General features: G+C 45.3%; 1 protein-coding gene across 1 annotated transcript in view; it reads right to left on the bottom strand.

The window, feature by feature from the left end:
- The window catches only part of LOC134346858 (lactase/phlorizin hydrolase-like), a 107,763-nt gene that overhangs the window by 71,953 nt on the left and 18,875 nt on the right, over positions 1–16,935 (bottom strand). Inside the window, exons 5-6 of the mRNA XM_063048636.1 lie at positions 14,068–14,176; positions 13,610–13,709 (exon numbers count right to left, since the gene is read on the bottom strand). Coding sequence (XP_062904706.1) covers positions 13,610–13,709; positions 14,068–14,176 — 209 coding nt within the window. The remainder of the gene's footprint in view (positions 1–13,609; positions 13,710–14,067; positions 14,177–16,935) is intronic.

The following is a 16,935-nucleotide window of genomic DNA, read 5'->3' as shown; positions in this document are numbered from 1 at the left end:
CATTCCTTTCTTGTCCATATGTCTATCCAATTTAACTTTAAACGACAACATCGGACCTGCCTCAACCACTTCTGTTGGAAGCTCGTTCCACACAGTTACCACTCTCTGAGTAAAGAAGTTTCCCCTCATGTTACCCCTAAACTTCTGTCCTTTAACTCTCAACTCATGTCCTCTTGTTTGAATCTTCCCCACTCTCAGTGGAAAAAGCCTATCCACGTCAACTGTATCTATCCCCCTCATAATTTAAATACCTCTATTAAGTCCCCCCTCAATCTTATACGTTCCAAAGAATAAAGACCTAACTTGTTCAACCTTTCTCTGTAACTTAGGAGATGAAACACAGGCAACATTTTAGTAAACCTCCTCTGTGCTCTCTCAATTTTATTGACATCTTTCCTATAATTCAGTAACCAGAAGTGTACACAATACTCCAAATTTGGCCTTACCAATGCCCTATACAATTTCAACATTACATCCCAACTCCTATACTCAATGCTCTGATTAATAAAGGCCAGCAAACCAAAAGCTTTCTTCACCACCCTATCCACATGAGATTCCACCTTCAGGGAACTATTCACCATTATTCCTAGATCCCTCTGTTCTACTGCATTCTTCAATGCCCTACCATTTACCATGTATGTCCTATTTTGATTAGTCCTACCAAAATGTAGCACCTCACATTTTTCAGCATTAAATTCCATCTGCCATCTTTCAGCCCACTCTTCTAACTGTCCTAAATCTCTCTGCAAGCTTTGAAAACATACCTCATCATCCACAACGCCACCTATCTTAGTATCATCTGCATACTTACTAATCCAATTTACCACCCCATCATCCAGATCATTAATATATATGACAAACAACATTGGACCCAGTACGGATCCCTGAGGCACACCGCTATACATCGTCCTCCAATCTGACACACAGTTATCCACCACTACTCTCTGGCATCTCCCATCTAGCCACTGCTGAATCCATTTTACTACTTCCATATTAATGCCTAACAATTGAACCTTCCTAACTAACCTTCCGTGTGGAACCTTGTCAAAGGCCTTACTGAAGTCCATATAGACAACATCCACCGCTTTACCCTCATCAACTTTCTTAGTAACATCATCAAAAAATTCAATAAGATTTGTCAAACATGACCTTCCATGCACAAATACATGTTGAATGTTCCTAATCAGACCCTGTCTATCCAGATAATTTTATATACCTTTAAGAATACTTTGTATACTTTCTAATCTTCTAGATCTCTAACATTACCTAGCTCTCTGAACCTTTCCTAAGCTTTTCTTTTCTTCTTGACTAGATTTGCTACAGCCTTTGTACACCATGGTTCCTGTACCCTACCATAACTTCCCTGACTCATTGAAATGTACCTATGCAGAACTCCACACAAATATCCCCTGAACATTTGCCACATTTCTTCTGTACCTTTCCCTGAGAACATCTGTTCCCAATTTAAGCTTCCAAGTTCCTCCCTGATAGCCTCATAATTCCCCTTACTCCAATTAAACGCTTTTCTAACTTGTCTGTGCCTATCTCTCTTCAATGCTATGGTAAAGGAGATAGAATTATGATCACTGTCTCCAAAATGCTCTCCCAATGAGAGATCTGACACCTGACCAGGTTCATTTCCCAATACCAAATCAAGTACAGTCTTGCAGGCTTATCTACATATTGTGTCAAGAAACCTCAAGAAACCTCCCTCTCTAAGCTTTCTCTATTTGTGAGTCAACCGCCTCTTCCCCAGTCTCTTCAGTTCAGTTCCCACCCCCCAACAATTCCAGTTTAAACTCTTCCCAGTAGCCTTAGCAAACCTCCCCGCCAGGATATTGGTCCCCTTGGGATTCAAGTGCAACCTGTCCTTTTTGCACAGGTCACACCTGCCCCAAAAGAAGTCCCAGTGATCCAGAAACCTGAATCCCTGCCCCCTGCTCCAATCCCTCAGCCACACATTTATCCTCCACCTCATTCTACTCCTATACTCACTGTCATGTGGCACAGGCAGTAATCCCGAGATTACTACCTTTGGGGTCCTGCTTCTCAACTTCCTTCCTAACTCTCTGTAGTCTGTTTTCAGGACCTCTTCCCTTTTCCTACCTATGTCTTTGGTACCAATATGTACCACGACCTCTGGCTGTTCTCCCTCCCACTGCAGGATATCGTGGACATGATCTGAAACATCCCAGACCCTGGCACCTGGGAGGCAAACTACCACTCGAGTTTCTTCCCTGAGTCCACAGAATCACCTGTCTGACCCCATGACTATAGAGTCCCCTATCACTGCTGCCATCTTCTTCCTTTCCCTACCCTTCTGAGCCACAGGGCCGGACTCTGTGACAGAGACACGGCCACTGTTGCTTCCCCCAGGTGGGCTGTCCCCCCCAACAGTACCTCAACAGGAGTACTTATTGTCAAGGGGTACAGCCACAGGGGTACTCTCTAGTACCTGACCCTTCCCCTTCCGTCTCCTGACTGTGACCCACTTGTCTGTCTCCCGTGGCCCCAGTGTGACCATCTGCCTATCATTCCTTTCTATCAACTCCTCACTTTCCCTGATTAGACAAAGGTCATTGAGCTGCATCTCCAGTTCCTTAACGAGGTCCCTTAGGAGCTGCAGCTCGACACACCGGGCGCAGATATGGCCGTCCGGGACGCTGGGAGACTCCAGGACTTCCCACAACTGACACCGAGCACAGAACACCGGCCTCACACACATACTTCCTTTCCGCAATTAACCTACCTCACTTTGTCCTGTTACCACCAAAGCCCCATCACTCTGCTACCTCTCACTCAGCTGCCCACTGGATATGGCGGTCTTTTTAAAATTTTCCCGCTCTACTGGCTGACGTCACATGCCTGCACAGTCTTGTCTCTCTTTACCTGAGTAGTAAAATGCCTTCGCTCTGGAAATCCTTAGCCCTTCCACTCGCAGCCTTCTTGCTTCGAATACATGGAGAGACAATAGACTGGGGCTCTTATACGAGGAGATACAATGGACTGGGGCTGTTATGTGGAGAGACTCAATAGACTTGGCTGTTTGTTATATGGAGAGACTCAATAGTATGGGGCTGTTATATTGAGAAACTGAATAGGCTGGGGCTGTTATAGGGATGCACTCAATAGACTGGGGCTGTTTGTTAAATGGAGAGACTAAATAGCCTTGGGCTGTTGGCTAAGTGGAGAAACTCAGAGTGCGACTCTTATATGAAGAGACTCAATAGACTGGGGCTGTTTGTTAAATGGATAGACTGAGTCTGTTTCTTATCTGGAGAGTCTTAATAGACTGGGGCTGTTATATGGAGAGACTGAATGGACTGGGGCTGTTTGTTATATGGAGAGACTCTTTTATTGGGGCTGTTTATTATATTGAGAGTCTGTTAGATGCAGAGACTCAATAGACTGGTGCTGTTAAAAGGAGAGACTCAATAGCCCGGTTCTATTTATTATATGTAGTGACTCTTACTGCGACTGTTATATGGAGGGACTCAATAGAATGGGGCTGCTATATGTAGACACTCAGACTGGGACTGTTAAATGGAGAAACTCCATGGACTGGGGCTGTTTGTTAAATGGAGATCCACAATATTCTGGGGCTGTTAGATGGAGAGGCTCATTAGACTGAGGCTTTTATATTGAAAGTCTGGATAGACTGGTGCTGTTTGTTATATGGTTAGACTCAAAAGACTGGGGCTGTTATATGTAGAGACTCAATAGACTGGGGCTTTTAAATGGAGAGACTCAAAAGACAGGGCCTACTTATTATATGGAGAGACTCAACAGACTGGGGCAGTTGGTTATATGAAGAGACTCATATATTAAGGCTGTTTGTTAAATGGAGAGTCTCAGTAGACTGTGGCTGTTTGTTAAGTGGAAAGACTCAATAAACTGGGGCAGTTGTAATATGGAGAGACTCAATAGGCTGCAGCTGTGATATGGAGAAACTCAGTAGGCTGGGTCTGTTTCTTATATGGAGGGACTCAATCAACGGGGGCTGTTTAATTATCTGGAGAGCCTCAACAGCCTCTGGCTGTTTATTATATGGAGAGACTCAATAGCCTTGGGCTGTTTGTTAAATGGAGGGACTCAGACTGGGACTGTTAAATGCAAAGACTCAATAAACTGGGGCTGTTATACGTAGAGACTCGATAGACTGGGGCCGTTTGTTATGTGGAGAGACTCAATAGGCTGAGTCTCTTTCTTATATGGAGAGACTTGGACTCGGACTGTTATATGGAGAGACTCTGTATGCTGGGACTGTTAAATGTAGAGACTCAATGGATGGGGCTGTTATATGGACAGACTCAATAGACTGGGGCTGGTATATGGAGAGAGAATTGAGTAGGGCTGTTACATGAGGAGATCAAACAGGCTGGCGCTGTTTATTATGTGGTGAGACTCAATAGACTGGGGTTGTTTTAAGGAGAAACTCAATAGACTGGGGCTGTTTATTATATGGAGAGACTCATTGAACTGGGGCTGTTGGATGGAGAGACTCTATACACTGTCACATGAGGAATTCTGCAGATGCTGGAAATTCAAGCAACACATATAAAAGTTGTTGGTGAACGCAGCAGGCCAGGCAGCATCTCTAGGAAGAGGTACAGTCAACATTTCGGGCCGAGACCCTTCGTCAGGACTAACTGAAGGAAGAGCTAGTAAGAGATTTGAAAGTGGGAGGGGGAGGGGGAGATCCAAAATGATAGGAGAAGACGGGTTGGGGGGAGGGATGGAGCCAAGAGCTGGACAGTTGATTGGCAAAAGGGATATGAGAGGATCATGGGGCGGGATGCCTAGGGAGAAAGAAAAGGGGGGGGAGAAAACCCAGAGGATGGGCAAGGGGTATAGTGAGAGGGACAGAGGGAGAAAAAGGAGAGAGAGAAAGAATGTGTGTATATAAATAAATAATGGATGGGGTACAAGGGGGAGGTGAGCTATTAGTGGAAGTTTGAGAAGTCAATGTTCATGCCATCAGGTTGGCAGCTACCCAGACGGAATATAAGGTGTTGTTCCTCCAACCTGAGTGTGGCTTCATCTCCACAGTAGAGGAGGCTGTGGACAGACATGTCAGAATGGGAATGGGATGTGGAATTAAAATGTGTGGCCACTGGGAGATCCTGCTTTCTCTGGCGGACTGAGCATAGGTGTTCAGCGAAATGATCTCCCAGTCTGCGTCGAGTCTCGCCAATATCTATGGGTGCCCATAGCTACACCTTTAGTTTGGAGGAAGTGGGAGGAGCCAAAGGAAAAATTATTAAGAGTAAGCATTATTTCCGCTAGATGGAGCAGAGTGGTGGTAGAGAGGAACTGGTTAGGTCTGGAATCCAAAAAGAAGCGTAGAGCTTTGAGACCTTCCTGGTGGGGGATGGAAGTATATAGGGATTGGACATCCATGGTGAAAATAAAGCGGTGGGGGCCAGGGAACTTAAAATCATCGAAAAGTTTAAGAGCATGAGAAGTGTCACGAACATAGGTAGGAAGGGATTGAACAAGGGGGGATAAAACCGTGTCGAGGTATGCAGAAATGAGTTCGGTGGGGCAGGAGCAAGCTGAGACAATAGGTCTGCCGGGACAGGCAGATTTGTGGATCTTGGGTGGGAGGTAGAAACGGGAAGTGCGGGGTGTGGGAACTATAAGGTTGGTAGCAGTGGATGGGAGATCCCCTGAGCGGATAAAGTCGGTGATGATGTGGGAGACAATGGCCTGGTGCTCCTTAGTGGGGTCATGATCGAGGGGTAAATAAGAGGAGGTATCCGCGAGTTGTCACTGTGCCTCGGCAAGGTAAAGGTCAGTACGCCAGACTACAACAGCACCCCCCTTATCAGCAGGTTTTATAGTAAGGTTAGGATTGGTGCGGAGGGAGTGGAGAGCAGAGCATTCAGAAGGAGTAAGGTTGGAATGCGAACAAGATGCGGTGAAGTCGAGATGTTTGATGTCCTGTCGGCAGTTAGCAATAAAGAGATCCAGAGCAGGCAGAAGACCAGAGCGGGGTGTCCATGAAGAGGAGGAGGGTTGAAGACGGGAGAATGGGTTATCGTTGGGGGTGGAAGAGTCCTTGCTGAAGAAGTAGGCTCGGCTCTTACTAGCTCTTCTTTCAGTTAGTCCTGACGAAAGGTCTCGGCCCAAAATGTCGACTGTACCTCTTCCTAGAGATGCTGCCTGGCCTGCTGCGTTCACCAGCAACTTTGATGTGTGTTGCTCTGTGGCTGTTTATTATATGGAGAGACTCAACAGACTGGGGCTGTTGAATGGAGAGTATCAATAACCTGGGGCTGTTTATTTTGTGGAGAGACTCAGTAGACTGCGGCTATTTGTTATATGGAGAGACTCAATAGACTGCGGCTGTTATTTGGAGAGACTCAAAAGACTGGGGCTGTTTATTATATGGAGAGACGCAATAGCTTGTGTCTGTTATATGGAGAGAATCAGTAGAATGGGGCTTTTAATTAGAGAGACTCAGTAGACTGGGGATATTTATTATACGGAGAGACTCAATAGCCTGGGGCTGTTTGTTAAATGGAGAGACTCAATAGACTGGGGCAGTTTGTTATATGGAGAGACACACAATAGCCTTAGGCTGTTAAATACAGAGGCTCAATAGACTGGGGCAGTTGTATCAAAAGACTCAATAGACTGGGGCTGTTATATGGAGAGTCTCCATAGTCTGGGGTTCTTATATGGAGACACTCAATATACTGGGGCTTTTATATGCATAGACAATAAACTAGGGCTGTTATATGGAGAGACTCAATATACTCGAGCATTTTGTTATATGGAGAGACACAATAGACTGGGACAGTTATATGGAGAGACTCAATAGACTGGGACAGTTATATGGAGAGACTCAATAGACTGGGGCTGTTATATGGACAGAGTCAATACACTGAGGCTGTTATAGGGAGTGTCTCAATAGACTGGTGCTGTTTGTTATATGGAGAGCCACAACAGACTGGGGCTGTTAAATGGAGAGACTCAATAGACTGGGGCTGTTAAATGGAGAGACTCAATAGACTGGGGCTGTTAAATGGAGAGACTCAATAGACTGGGGCTGTTAAATGGAGAGACTCAATAGACTGGGGCTGTTAAATGGAGAGACTCAATAGACTGGGGATGTTAAATGCAGAGAGTCAATAGAAAGGAGCTGTTACATGGAGAGACTAAGTCTGGTGCTGTGTATTATGTGGAGAGACTCAGAGTGGGACTGTTATATGGAGAGACCTAATAGACTGGACTCTTTGTTATATGGAGAGACTCTATATTCTGCGACTGTTACGTGGCACAACTCAATAGACTGGGGCTGTTATATGGAGAGACACAATAGACTGGTACTGTTATTTGGACTGACAATAGACTAGGACTGTTATATGGAGAGACACAATAGACTGGGGCTGTTATATGGAAAGACAAAACAGACTGAGGCTGTTTGTTATATGAAGAGCCACAATAGACTGGGACTGTTAGAGGGAGAGACTCAACAGACTGGGGCTGTTTGTCAGATGGAGAGACAAAATAAACTCGGGCTGTTATATGGAGAGTCTCAATAGTCTAGTGCTCTTATATGGAGAGACTTGATAGACCGGGGCTGGTATATGGATAGACAATAAACTAGGGCTCTTATATGGAGAGACTCAATATACTGGGGCTGGTACGTGCAGAGAGTCAATAAACTAGGGCTGATATATTTGAAGACTCAGTAGACTGGGGCTGTTTATTATATGGAGAGACAAATTAGACTGGGGCTGTTATACGGAGAGTCTCCATAGTCTGGGGCTCTTATATGGAGAGACTCAGACTGGGACTTATGAGGGTGATTGATAAGTTCATGGCCTAAGGTAGAAGGAGATGAGTAATTAACTTCAAACTTTTTACTCAGACTGAGTCTGTTATATGGAGAGGATCTATATCGTGGTACATATATATGGAGAGATCCAATAGACTGGGCTGTCTGTTACCTGGACAGACTCAATACACTGGGTGTGTTAGATGGACAGACACAACAGATAGGGGCTGTTAAATGGCGAGACAATAGAGTAGGGCTGTTATACGGGGAGATACAATAGACAGGGGCTGTTATACGGAGAAACAAGAAACTGGGCTGTTTATTATATGGAGAGACACAGAATGGGACTGTTATATGGAGAGACTCAGTAGGCTGGGTCTCTTTCTTCTTATGGAGAGGCTCAATAGGCTGTGAGTGTTTGTTATTTGGAGAGGCTCAGAGTGGGACAGTTATATGGAGAGACTCAATAGACTGGGGCAGGTTGTTATATGGAGAGACTAAATTGATTGGGGCTATTTGTTATGTGGGGAGACTCAATAGACTGGGGCTGTTATATGGGTAGGCTCAATAGGCTGGTGAGTTTCTTATATGGAGAGACTCAGACTGGGACTGTTACATTGAGAGACTCTCTGCTGGGACTGTTAAAAGGAGCCACCCAATAGACTGGGGCTGTTTATTATATGGAGAGACTAAATAGCCTCGGGCTGTTTGTTAAAAGGACAGACTCAGACTGGGACTCTTATATGGAGAGACTCAACAGACAGCGGCTTCTATATGGAGAGACTCAATAGGCTGTGTCTGTTTCTTAAATGGAAACACTCAATAGACTGGGCCTGTTTGTTATGCAGGCAGATTCAGACTGGCTGTCTTATGTGGAGAGACTCAATAGACTGGGGATGCTATATGGAGAAACTAAATTGACTGGGGCTGTTTATTATATGGTGAGACTCAGTTGACTGCTGCCTTTTGGTATATGGATAGACCAGGGCTCTTATATAGAGAGGCTCAATAGATTGGGACTGCTTTATGGAGAGACTCAATAGCCTGCGTCTGTTTTATGGAGAGTCTCAACAAGCTAGGGCTGTTTCTTATATGTAGAGTCTCAATAGACTGGGGCTGTCATATGGAGAGACACAATGTACTGGGGCTGTTATGTGGAGAGGCTCAATAGACTGGGGGTGTTTAATTGAAAAACTGAATAGACTGGGTCTGTTTGTTACATGGAGAGACTCAATAGACTATGGCTGTTATATGCAGAGACTCAATAGTCTGGGGCTGTTTTTTAAATAGAGAGACTCAATAGACTGGGGCTGGTATATTGAAAGACTCGATGGACTGGGGCTGTTTTTTTATGTGGAGAGACTCAAAAGATTGGGGCAACACACATCAAAGTTGCTGGTGAACGCAGCAGGCCAGGCAGCATCTCTAGGAAGAGGTGTGGTCGACGTTTCAGGCCGAGACCCTTCGTCAGGACTAACTGAAGGAAGAGTGAGTAAGAGATTTGAAAGTTGGAGGGGGAGGGGGAGATCCAAAATGATAGGAGAAGATAGGAGGGGGAGGGATGGAGCCAAGAGCTGGACAGGTGATTGGCAAAAGGGATATGAGAGGATCATGGGACAGGAGGTCCGGGAAGAAAGACAGGGGGGGGGGGAACCAGAGGATGGGCAAGGGGTATATTCAGAGGGACAGAGGGAGAAAAAGCAGAGTGAGAGAAAGAATGTGTGTATAAAAATAAGTAACAGATGGGGTACGAGGGGGACGTGGGGCATTAGCGGAAGTTAGAGAAGTCGATGTTCATGCCATCAGGTTGGAGGCTATCCAGACGGAATATAAGGTGTTGTTCCTCCAACCTGAGTGTGGCTTCATCTTTACGGTAGAGGAGGCCGTGGATAGACATGTCAGAATGGGAATGGGATGTGGAATTAAAATGTGTGGCCACTGGGAGATCCTGCTTTCTCTGGCGGACAGAGCATAGGTGTTCAGCAAAGCGGTCTCCCAGTCTGCGTCGGGTCTCGCCAATATATAAAAGGCCACATCGGGAGCACCGGACGCAGCATATCACCCCAGCCGACTCACAGGTGAAGTATCGCCTCACCTGGAAGGACTGTTTGGGGCCCTGAATGGTGGTAAGGGAGGAAGTGTAAGGGCATGTGTAGCACTTGTTCCGCTTACATGGCTAAGTGCCAGAAGGGAGATCAGTGGGGAGGGATGGGGGGGACGAATGGACAAGGGAGTCGTGTAGGGAGCGATCCCTGCGGAAAGCGGGGGGGGGGAGGGAAAGATGTGCTTAGTGGTGGGATCCCATTGGAGGTGGCGGAAGTTACGGATAATAATATGTTGGACCCGGAAGCTGGTGGGGTGGTAGGTGAGGACCAGGGGAACCCTATTCCTAGTGGAGTGGCGGGAGGATGGAGTGAGAGCAGATGTACGTGAAATGGGGGAGATGTGTTTAAGAGCAGAGTTGATAGTGGAGGAAGGGAAGCCCCTTTCTTTAAAAAAGGAAAACATCTCCCTCGTCCTAGAATGAAAAGCCTCATCCTGACAGCAGATGCGGCGGAGACGGAGGAATTGCGAGAAGGGGATGGCGTTTTTGCAAGAGACAGGGTGAGAAAAGGAATAGTCCAGATAGCTGTGAGAGTCAGTAGGCTTATAGTAGACATCAGTGGATAAGCTGTCTCCAGAGACAGAGACAGAAAGATCTAGAAAGGGGAGGGAGGTGTCGGAAATGGACCAGGTAAACTTGAGGGCAGGGTGAAAGTTGGAGGCAAAGTTAATAAAGTCAACGAGCTCTGCATGCGTGCAGGAAGCAGCAATTTTTTTAAAGAAAGGGGCTTCCCTTCCTCCACTATCAACTCTGCTCTTAAACGCATCTCCCCCATTTCACATACATCTGCTCTCACTCCATCCTCCCGCCACTCCACTAGGAATAGGGTTCCCCTGGCCCTCACCTACCACCCCACCAGCCTCCGGGTCCAACATATTATTATCCGTAACTTCCGCCACCTCCAGCAGGATCCCACCACTAAGCACATCGTTCCCTCCCCACCCCCCGCCCCGCTTTCCGCAGGGATCGCTCCCTACACGACTCCCTTGTCCATTCGTCCCCCCCAACCCTCCCCACTGATCTCCCTCCTGGCACTTATCCTTGTAAGCGGAACAAGTGCTACAGATGCCCTTACACTTCCTCCCTTACCACCATTCAGGGCCCCAGACAGTCCTTCCAGGTGAGGCGACACTTCACCTGTGAGTCGGCTGGGGTGATATACTGCGTCCGGTGCTCCGGATGTGGCCTTTTATATATTGGTGAGACCCGACGCAGACTGGGAGACCGCTTTGCTGAACACCTACGCTCTGTCCACCAGAGAAAGCAGGATCTCCCAGTGGCCACACATTTTAACTCCACATCCCATTCCCATTCTGACATGTCTATCCACGGCCTCCTCTGCTGTAAAAATGAAGCCACACTCAGGTTGGAGGAACAATACCTTATCTTCCGTCTGGGTAGCCTCCAACCTGATGGCATGAACATCGACTTCTCTAACTTCCGCTAATGCCCCACCTCCCCCTCGTACCCCATCCATTATTTATTTTTATACACACATTCTTTCTCTCACTCTCCTTTTTCTCCCTCTGTCCCTCTGAATATACCCCTTGCCCATCCTCTGGGTTCCCCCCCCCCACCGTCTTTCTTCCCGGACCTCCTGTCCCATGATCCTCTCGTATCCCTTTTGCCAATCACCTGTCCAGCTCTTGGCTCCATCCCTCCCCCTCCTGTCTTCTCCTATCATTTTGGATCTCCCCCTCCCCCTCACCCTCCCACTTTCAAATCTCTTACTCACTCTTCCTTCAGTTAGTCCTGACGAAGGGTCTCGGCCTGAAACGTCGACTGCGCCTCTTCCTAAAGATGCTGCCTGGCCTGCTGCGTTCACCAGCAACTTTGATGTGTGTTGCTTGAATTTCCAGCATCTGCAGAATTCCTGTTGTTTGCGTTTTCAAAAGATTGGGGCTCTTATATGGAGAGACTCAATAGTCTGGGGCTGATATATGAATAGACAATAGACTAGGGCTGTTATATGGAGTGAGTCAATAGACCGGGGCAGTTATATAGAAAGACTCAATAGGCTGGGTCTGTTTATTATATGGAGAGACTCAATAGACTGGGGCTGTTAAATGGGAGAGACTCAATAGACTGCCACTGTTTTCCCTGGAGCCGAAAGATACTGAGAGATCAACAGACTGGCCTTTCTAAATTTATGAGCGGCATAGATAGGATAGGGATTCATTGCATCTTTCCAGTTTATACAACCATCTCTATTTCCTGAGGAGACCGAGGTCCTTTAACATCTGCCGGACGATGCTGAGGATGTTCTACGAGTCTGTGGTGGCCAGTGCTATCATGTTTGCTGTTGTGTGCTGGGGCAGCAGGCTGAGGGTAGCAGACACCAACAGAATCAACAAACTCATTCATAAGGCCAGTGATGTTGTGGGGATGGAACTGGACTCTCTGACGGTGATGTCTGAAAAGAGGATGCTGTCCTAGTTGCATGCCATCTTGGACAATGTCTCCCATCCACTATATAATGTACTGGTTGGGCACAGGAGTACATTCAGCCAGAGACTCATTCCACCGAGATGCAGCACTGAGTGTCATAGGAAGTCATTCCTGCCTGTGGCCATCAAACTTTACAACTCCTCCCTTGGAGGGTCAGACACCCTAAGCCAATAAATAGGCTGGTCCTGGACTTATTTCCTGGCATAATTTACATATTACTATTTAACTAATTATGGTTTTATTACTATTTATTATTTATGGTGCAACTGTAACGAAAACCAATTTCCCCCGGGATCAATAAAGTATGACTATGACTATGACTAGTTTAGGGGAGTTTTACAATTAGATTAGCAGAGTACACTGACTTAAGCAGAGAATGAGAAGGTGTAAAGGTCAAGTTTTTCACATAGTTGCTGGTAGTTTTTTAAATTTAGAGATACAGCAGTGTCACAAGCCCCTGCTATCCACTTACACGCAACAGACCAATTAACCCACTGACACTGGAATATGGGAGGAAACTGGAGCCCTCAGAGGAAACCGGAGCCCTCAGAGGAAACCCTTGCGGTCATGGGGAGAACATACAAACTCCTTACGGACAGTGGCGGTATTACATTTACCGCTGCGCTTCCATGCTGGCGTGTACATGGAATTAATTTGTCATGGTACTGGTGGGGGCAGGTACAATTACAACAGTTAAAAGGCATTTGAATGGCTTCATGGATAGGGAACCTTTAGAGCGATATTGGCCAAACATGAGCAGATTGGACGACCTCGGGCGGGCACCTTGGTCAGCATGCTGTGACTCTATGGAATGGACACGTTGAAAGAGAAGGGACAGAATTGTAAAGGTGAAATGCTGAGTACAGGTCAGGATCAACACGGTGAAGTGTGAGTGAGGCAGCAAATGATAGGATAAGCAGAGTCATGGCTTGTATTGGTTGTGTAGGACGGCCAGCAGAGTACGGAACCTTTGCGATCTGGAACCTATATGAATACTGTCCAGGGTTTCAGCATCAAGAAGCTGAAGCAGAGATGGATGCAATAGATATGTTAAGTTCAATTTTTAGGACAATTGGTTTTCACTACTTTCTGTTTCTTTGATTGATTGACTGCATTGCTGGAGCAGGAATAGTTCTCTTTCATAAATCATATAATGAGAAATGCATCTTTAATGAAACCTTTATGCAATTCAGATTTTTTTTTCAAAATTTCACACAGCCACACCATATTTATATAGAAAGGGCAGTTTAAGTATTTTACAATTTAAATACCTTTCTGTGTCTGAATTGTTTGTTTGACAATATGGAGATAAACTATCCAGAAAATGACTGGCATCACAGCCAACAATGGAAACCTTATTCACAGTCACAGCTGCCAAAGAGAAAAACCAATACAGCAATATTACTCAGGATTCTGAACAAAAACACACAGTACATAATAATAAAAAGACAAAATTGAAATACATTTATCAAGATTAAATTTAATGGATTTTTACATTACATAGTGGCTCAGACTGCCTGGACACAAGCGGCCGGGGGGCGGGGGGCGGGGAGGGGGAGGGGGTGGTTGTCAAATTTGCCAGAAAAAACAAAATGTCATTTAGCCACTGGGTAGTTTTAATTAGCTCAAAATGTTTGATTTGGGATTGTCAGGACGAGGGTGGGTTATGTTGGACAGGGAGAAACCCTGAATGGCAGTGGTGCACAGCGCTCAAAGATTCTTCACATACCTTTAACAATTTCATTTAATGCCGTTCTGTAATGCATTGTGTTGCTTGAAGCACTGCATTGTGAAAAATCTATGTTATAGATAACAATCGGTAAAACATTGTTGATGTTCTGCAAAATATAAACAAACCAACTTTATTTCTTTAATTGTTTAAAGAATTGAGGTTAATTTCAAATGATAAACTGTTTGCAAAGACTATGAAGCCAAAAGCAGGAATGAAAATAATCATCAGTATCCAGTAATTTTTGCCTCAGTTCTATTTGTTGCTGGAGTCAGTTTGTTTTGACTCCAGTTCATGGCATGTGGTTTACAACCTACTCAGGTTATTTTATGCCACTATTCCACTTGTCTAGAGTTGAACTTTGAACTTAGACCACAAAGATTAATAAAAATGAAGAACGATTTTATCCGTCATTTTTTTGGGTGATCGAGGAAAGATTTAACTAAGGCTGCAAAACTGAGAGGACAATAAAAAGACTGCTCGATAGTGTAGCAGTTAGCGCACAATGTTCCAGTCCCAGCGACCTGGGTTCAATTCCGGTTTCTGTCTGTGAGAAATTTGTATGTTCTCCCATGATTGTGTCGGCTTCCTCTGGGTGCTCTGGTTTCCTCCCACATTCCAAAGATGTATGGATTAGTGGGTTAATTGGTCACATAGGTGTAATTGGGCAGTGTGAGCTCATTGGGACAGATGACCTGGTACAGTGCTGTATCTCCAAATAAAAATAAAGAAAATAGATTAATAGTCTGTAAAATTCCACTTGTGTGTAGATGGTCTGTATGCGGAGGGGAGGGGTTGACAACAAAATATGAGAAATGAAGGAAATACATGCGAGCCTTCCTTAAGATCATAAGACATAGGAACAGAATTAGGCCATTTGGCCCATCGAGTCTGCTCTGCCATTTCATCATGGCTGATTCATTTCCCTCTCAGTCCCAATCTCCTGCTTTCTCCCGTATCCCTTCCCGCCCTGACTAATCAAGAACCTATCAATCTATCAACTTCTGCCTTAAATATACCCAATGACTTTGCCTCCAAGTACCCCAAAACCACATCCTTAACAATCGACTCCAACATCTTCCCAATCACTGAAGTCAGGCTAACTGGTCTATAATTTCCTTTCTTCTGCCTTCCTCCCATCCTGAACAGTGAAGGAACATTTGCAAATTCACAGTCCTCTGGAACCATTCCAGAATCGATTAATTCTTTAAAGATTATTATTAATGCCTCTACAATCTTTCAGAAACCTAGGATGCAGTCCAGCTGGTCTACGTGACTTCAGACCTTTTGGTTTTCCTAACACCTTCTCCCTGGTAATAGCATTTGCACTCAAGTCTGCCCCCTGGCACTCTCGCCCTTCCTCCATACTGCTAGTGTCTTCCACAGTGAAGACTGATGCAAAATATTTATTCAGTTTGTCCTCCATTACTGCCTCTCCAGTGTCATTCTCCAGCAGCCAACATCTACTCTCACCTCTCCCTTGCTCCTTATATATCTGAAAAAACGTTTGGTATCCTCTTTAATATTGCTGGCTAGCTTGCAAGAATATTTCATCTTTTCCATCCTTATATTTTTTTAAAGTTGCTTTCTGTTGGTGTTTAAAAGTTACCCAGTCCTCTAACTTCCCACTAATTCTTGCTCTATCGTATGTCCTCTCTTTTGCTTTTATGTTGGCTTTGATTTCCCTTGTCAGCCATGGGTGCCTCATTCTCTCTTTGGGATGTATCTATCCTGCATCTTCCAAATATTGCATCTCTGCTGCATCTGTTCTCAAGATGAGGCCATCTGCTCTAGGGCTTCTGCAACATCCTCCTTCTACCCAAAACGTGGCCGCAGGGGTCTGTGTTAGGACCACTTCTTTTTATGTTATATGTCAATGATTTGGATGACGGAATTGATGGCTTCTTGGCCAAGTTTGGGAACGATACAAAGATAGGCGGAGGGACAGGTAGTGTTGAGGAAGCAGGGAAACCATAGGAGGACTTAGACAGATTAGGAGAATAGACAAAGAAGTGGGAAATGCAATACTGTGATGGGAAGTTTATGGTCATGCACTTTGGTAGAAGGAGTAAAAGCATCGACTATTTTCTAATTAGGGAGAAAATTCAAAAATCTGAGGTACAAAGGGACTTGGAAGTCCTCGTGTAAGATTCCCTAAAGGTTCATTTGCAGGTTGAATCAGTGGTGAGGAAGGCAAATGCAGTGTTAGCATTCATTTCGAGAGGACTAGAATATAAAAGCAAGGATGTAATGCTGAGGCTTTGAAAAGCTCTGGTGAGGTCTCACTTGGAGTATTATGAACAGTTTCGCGCCCCTTAATTAAGAAAGGATGTGCTGACATTGGAGAGGTTTCAGAGGCGGTTCATGAGAATTATTCCAGGAATGAAAGGCTTCTCATATGAGGAGCAATTGATGGCTCTGGGCCTTTACTCGCTGGAATTTAGAAGAATGAGGGGGGGATCTCAATAAACCAATCAAATGTTGAAAGGCCTGGATAGAGTGGATGTGGAGAGAACATTTGCTATGGCGGGGGAGCCTAGGAACAAAGGGCACAGCCTCAGAATAGAGGGATGTCCATTTAGAATGAAGATGAGGAGGAATTTCTTTGGCCAGACACTGGTGAATCTGTGGAATTTGTTGCTATACTATAGGTGGCTGTGGAAGCCAGGCCTTTAGGTGTATTTAAGACAGACGTTGATAGGTTCTAGATTACTCAGGGCGTGAAAGGTTATGGGAAGAAGGCAGGAGAATGGGTTGGAGAGGGAAATGGATCGGTCATGATGAAATGGCAGAGTAGACTCAATGGGCCGAATGGCCTAATTCTGCTCCTATGTCTTATGTTCATATGGTCTAAACTGAGAAAAGAAA

This window comes from Mobula hypostoma, chromosome 5 (assembly GCF_963921235.1).
Source record: "Mobula hypostoma chromosome 5, sMobHyp1.1, whole genome shotgun sequence".
NCBI lineage: Eukaryota > Metazoa > Chordata > Chondrichthyes > Myliobatiformes > Myliobatidae > Mobula > Mobula hypostoma.
The sequence above is the reverse complement of the archived record's forward strand: the minus strand, read 5'-3'. Positions and strand labels throughout refer to the sequence as shown.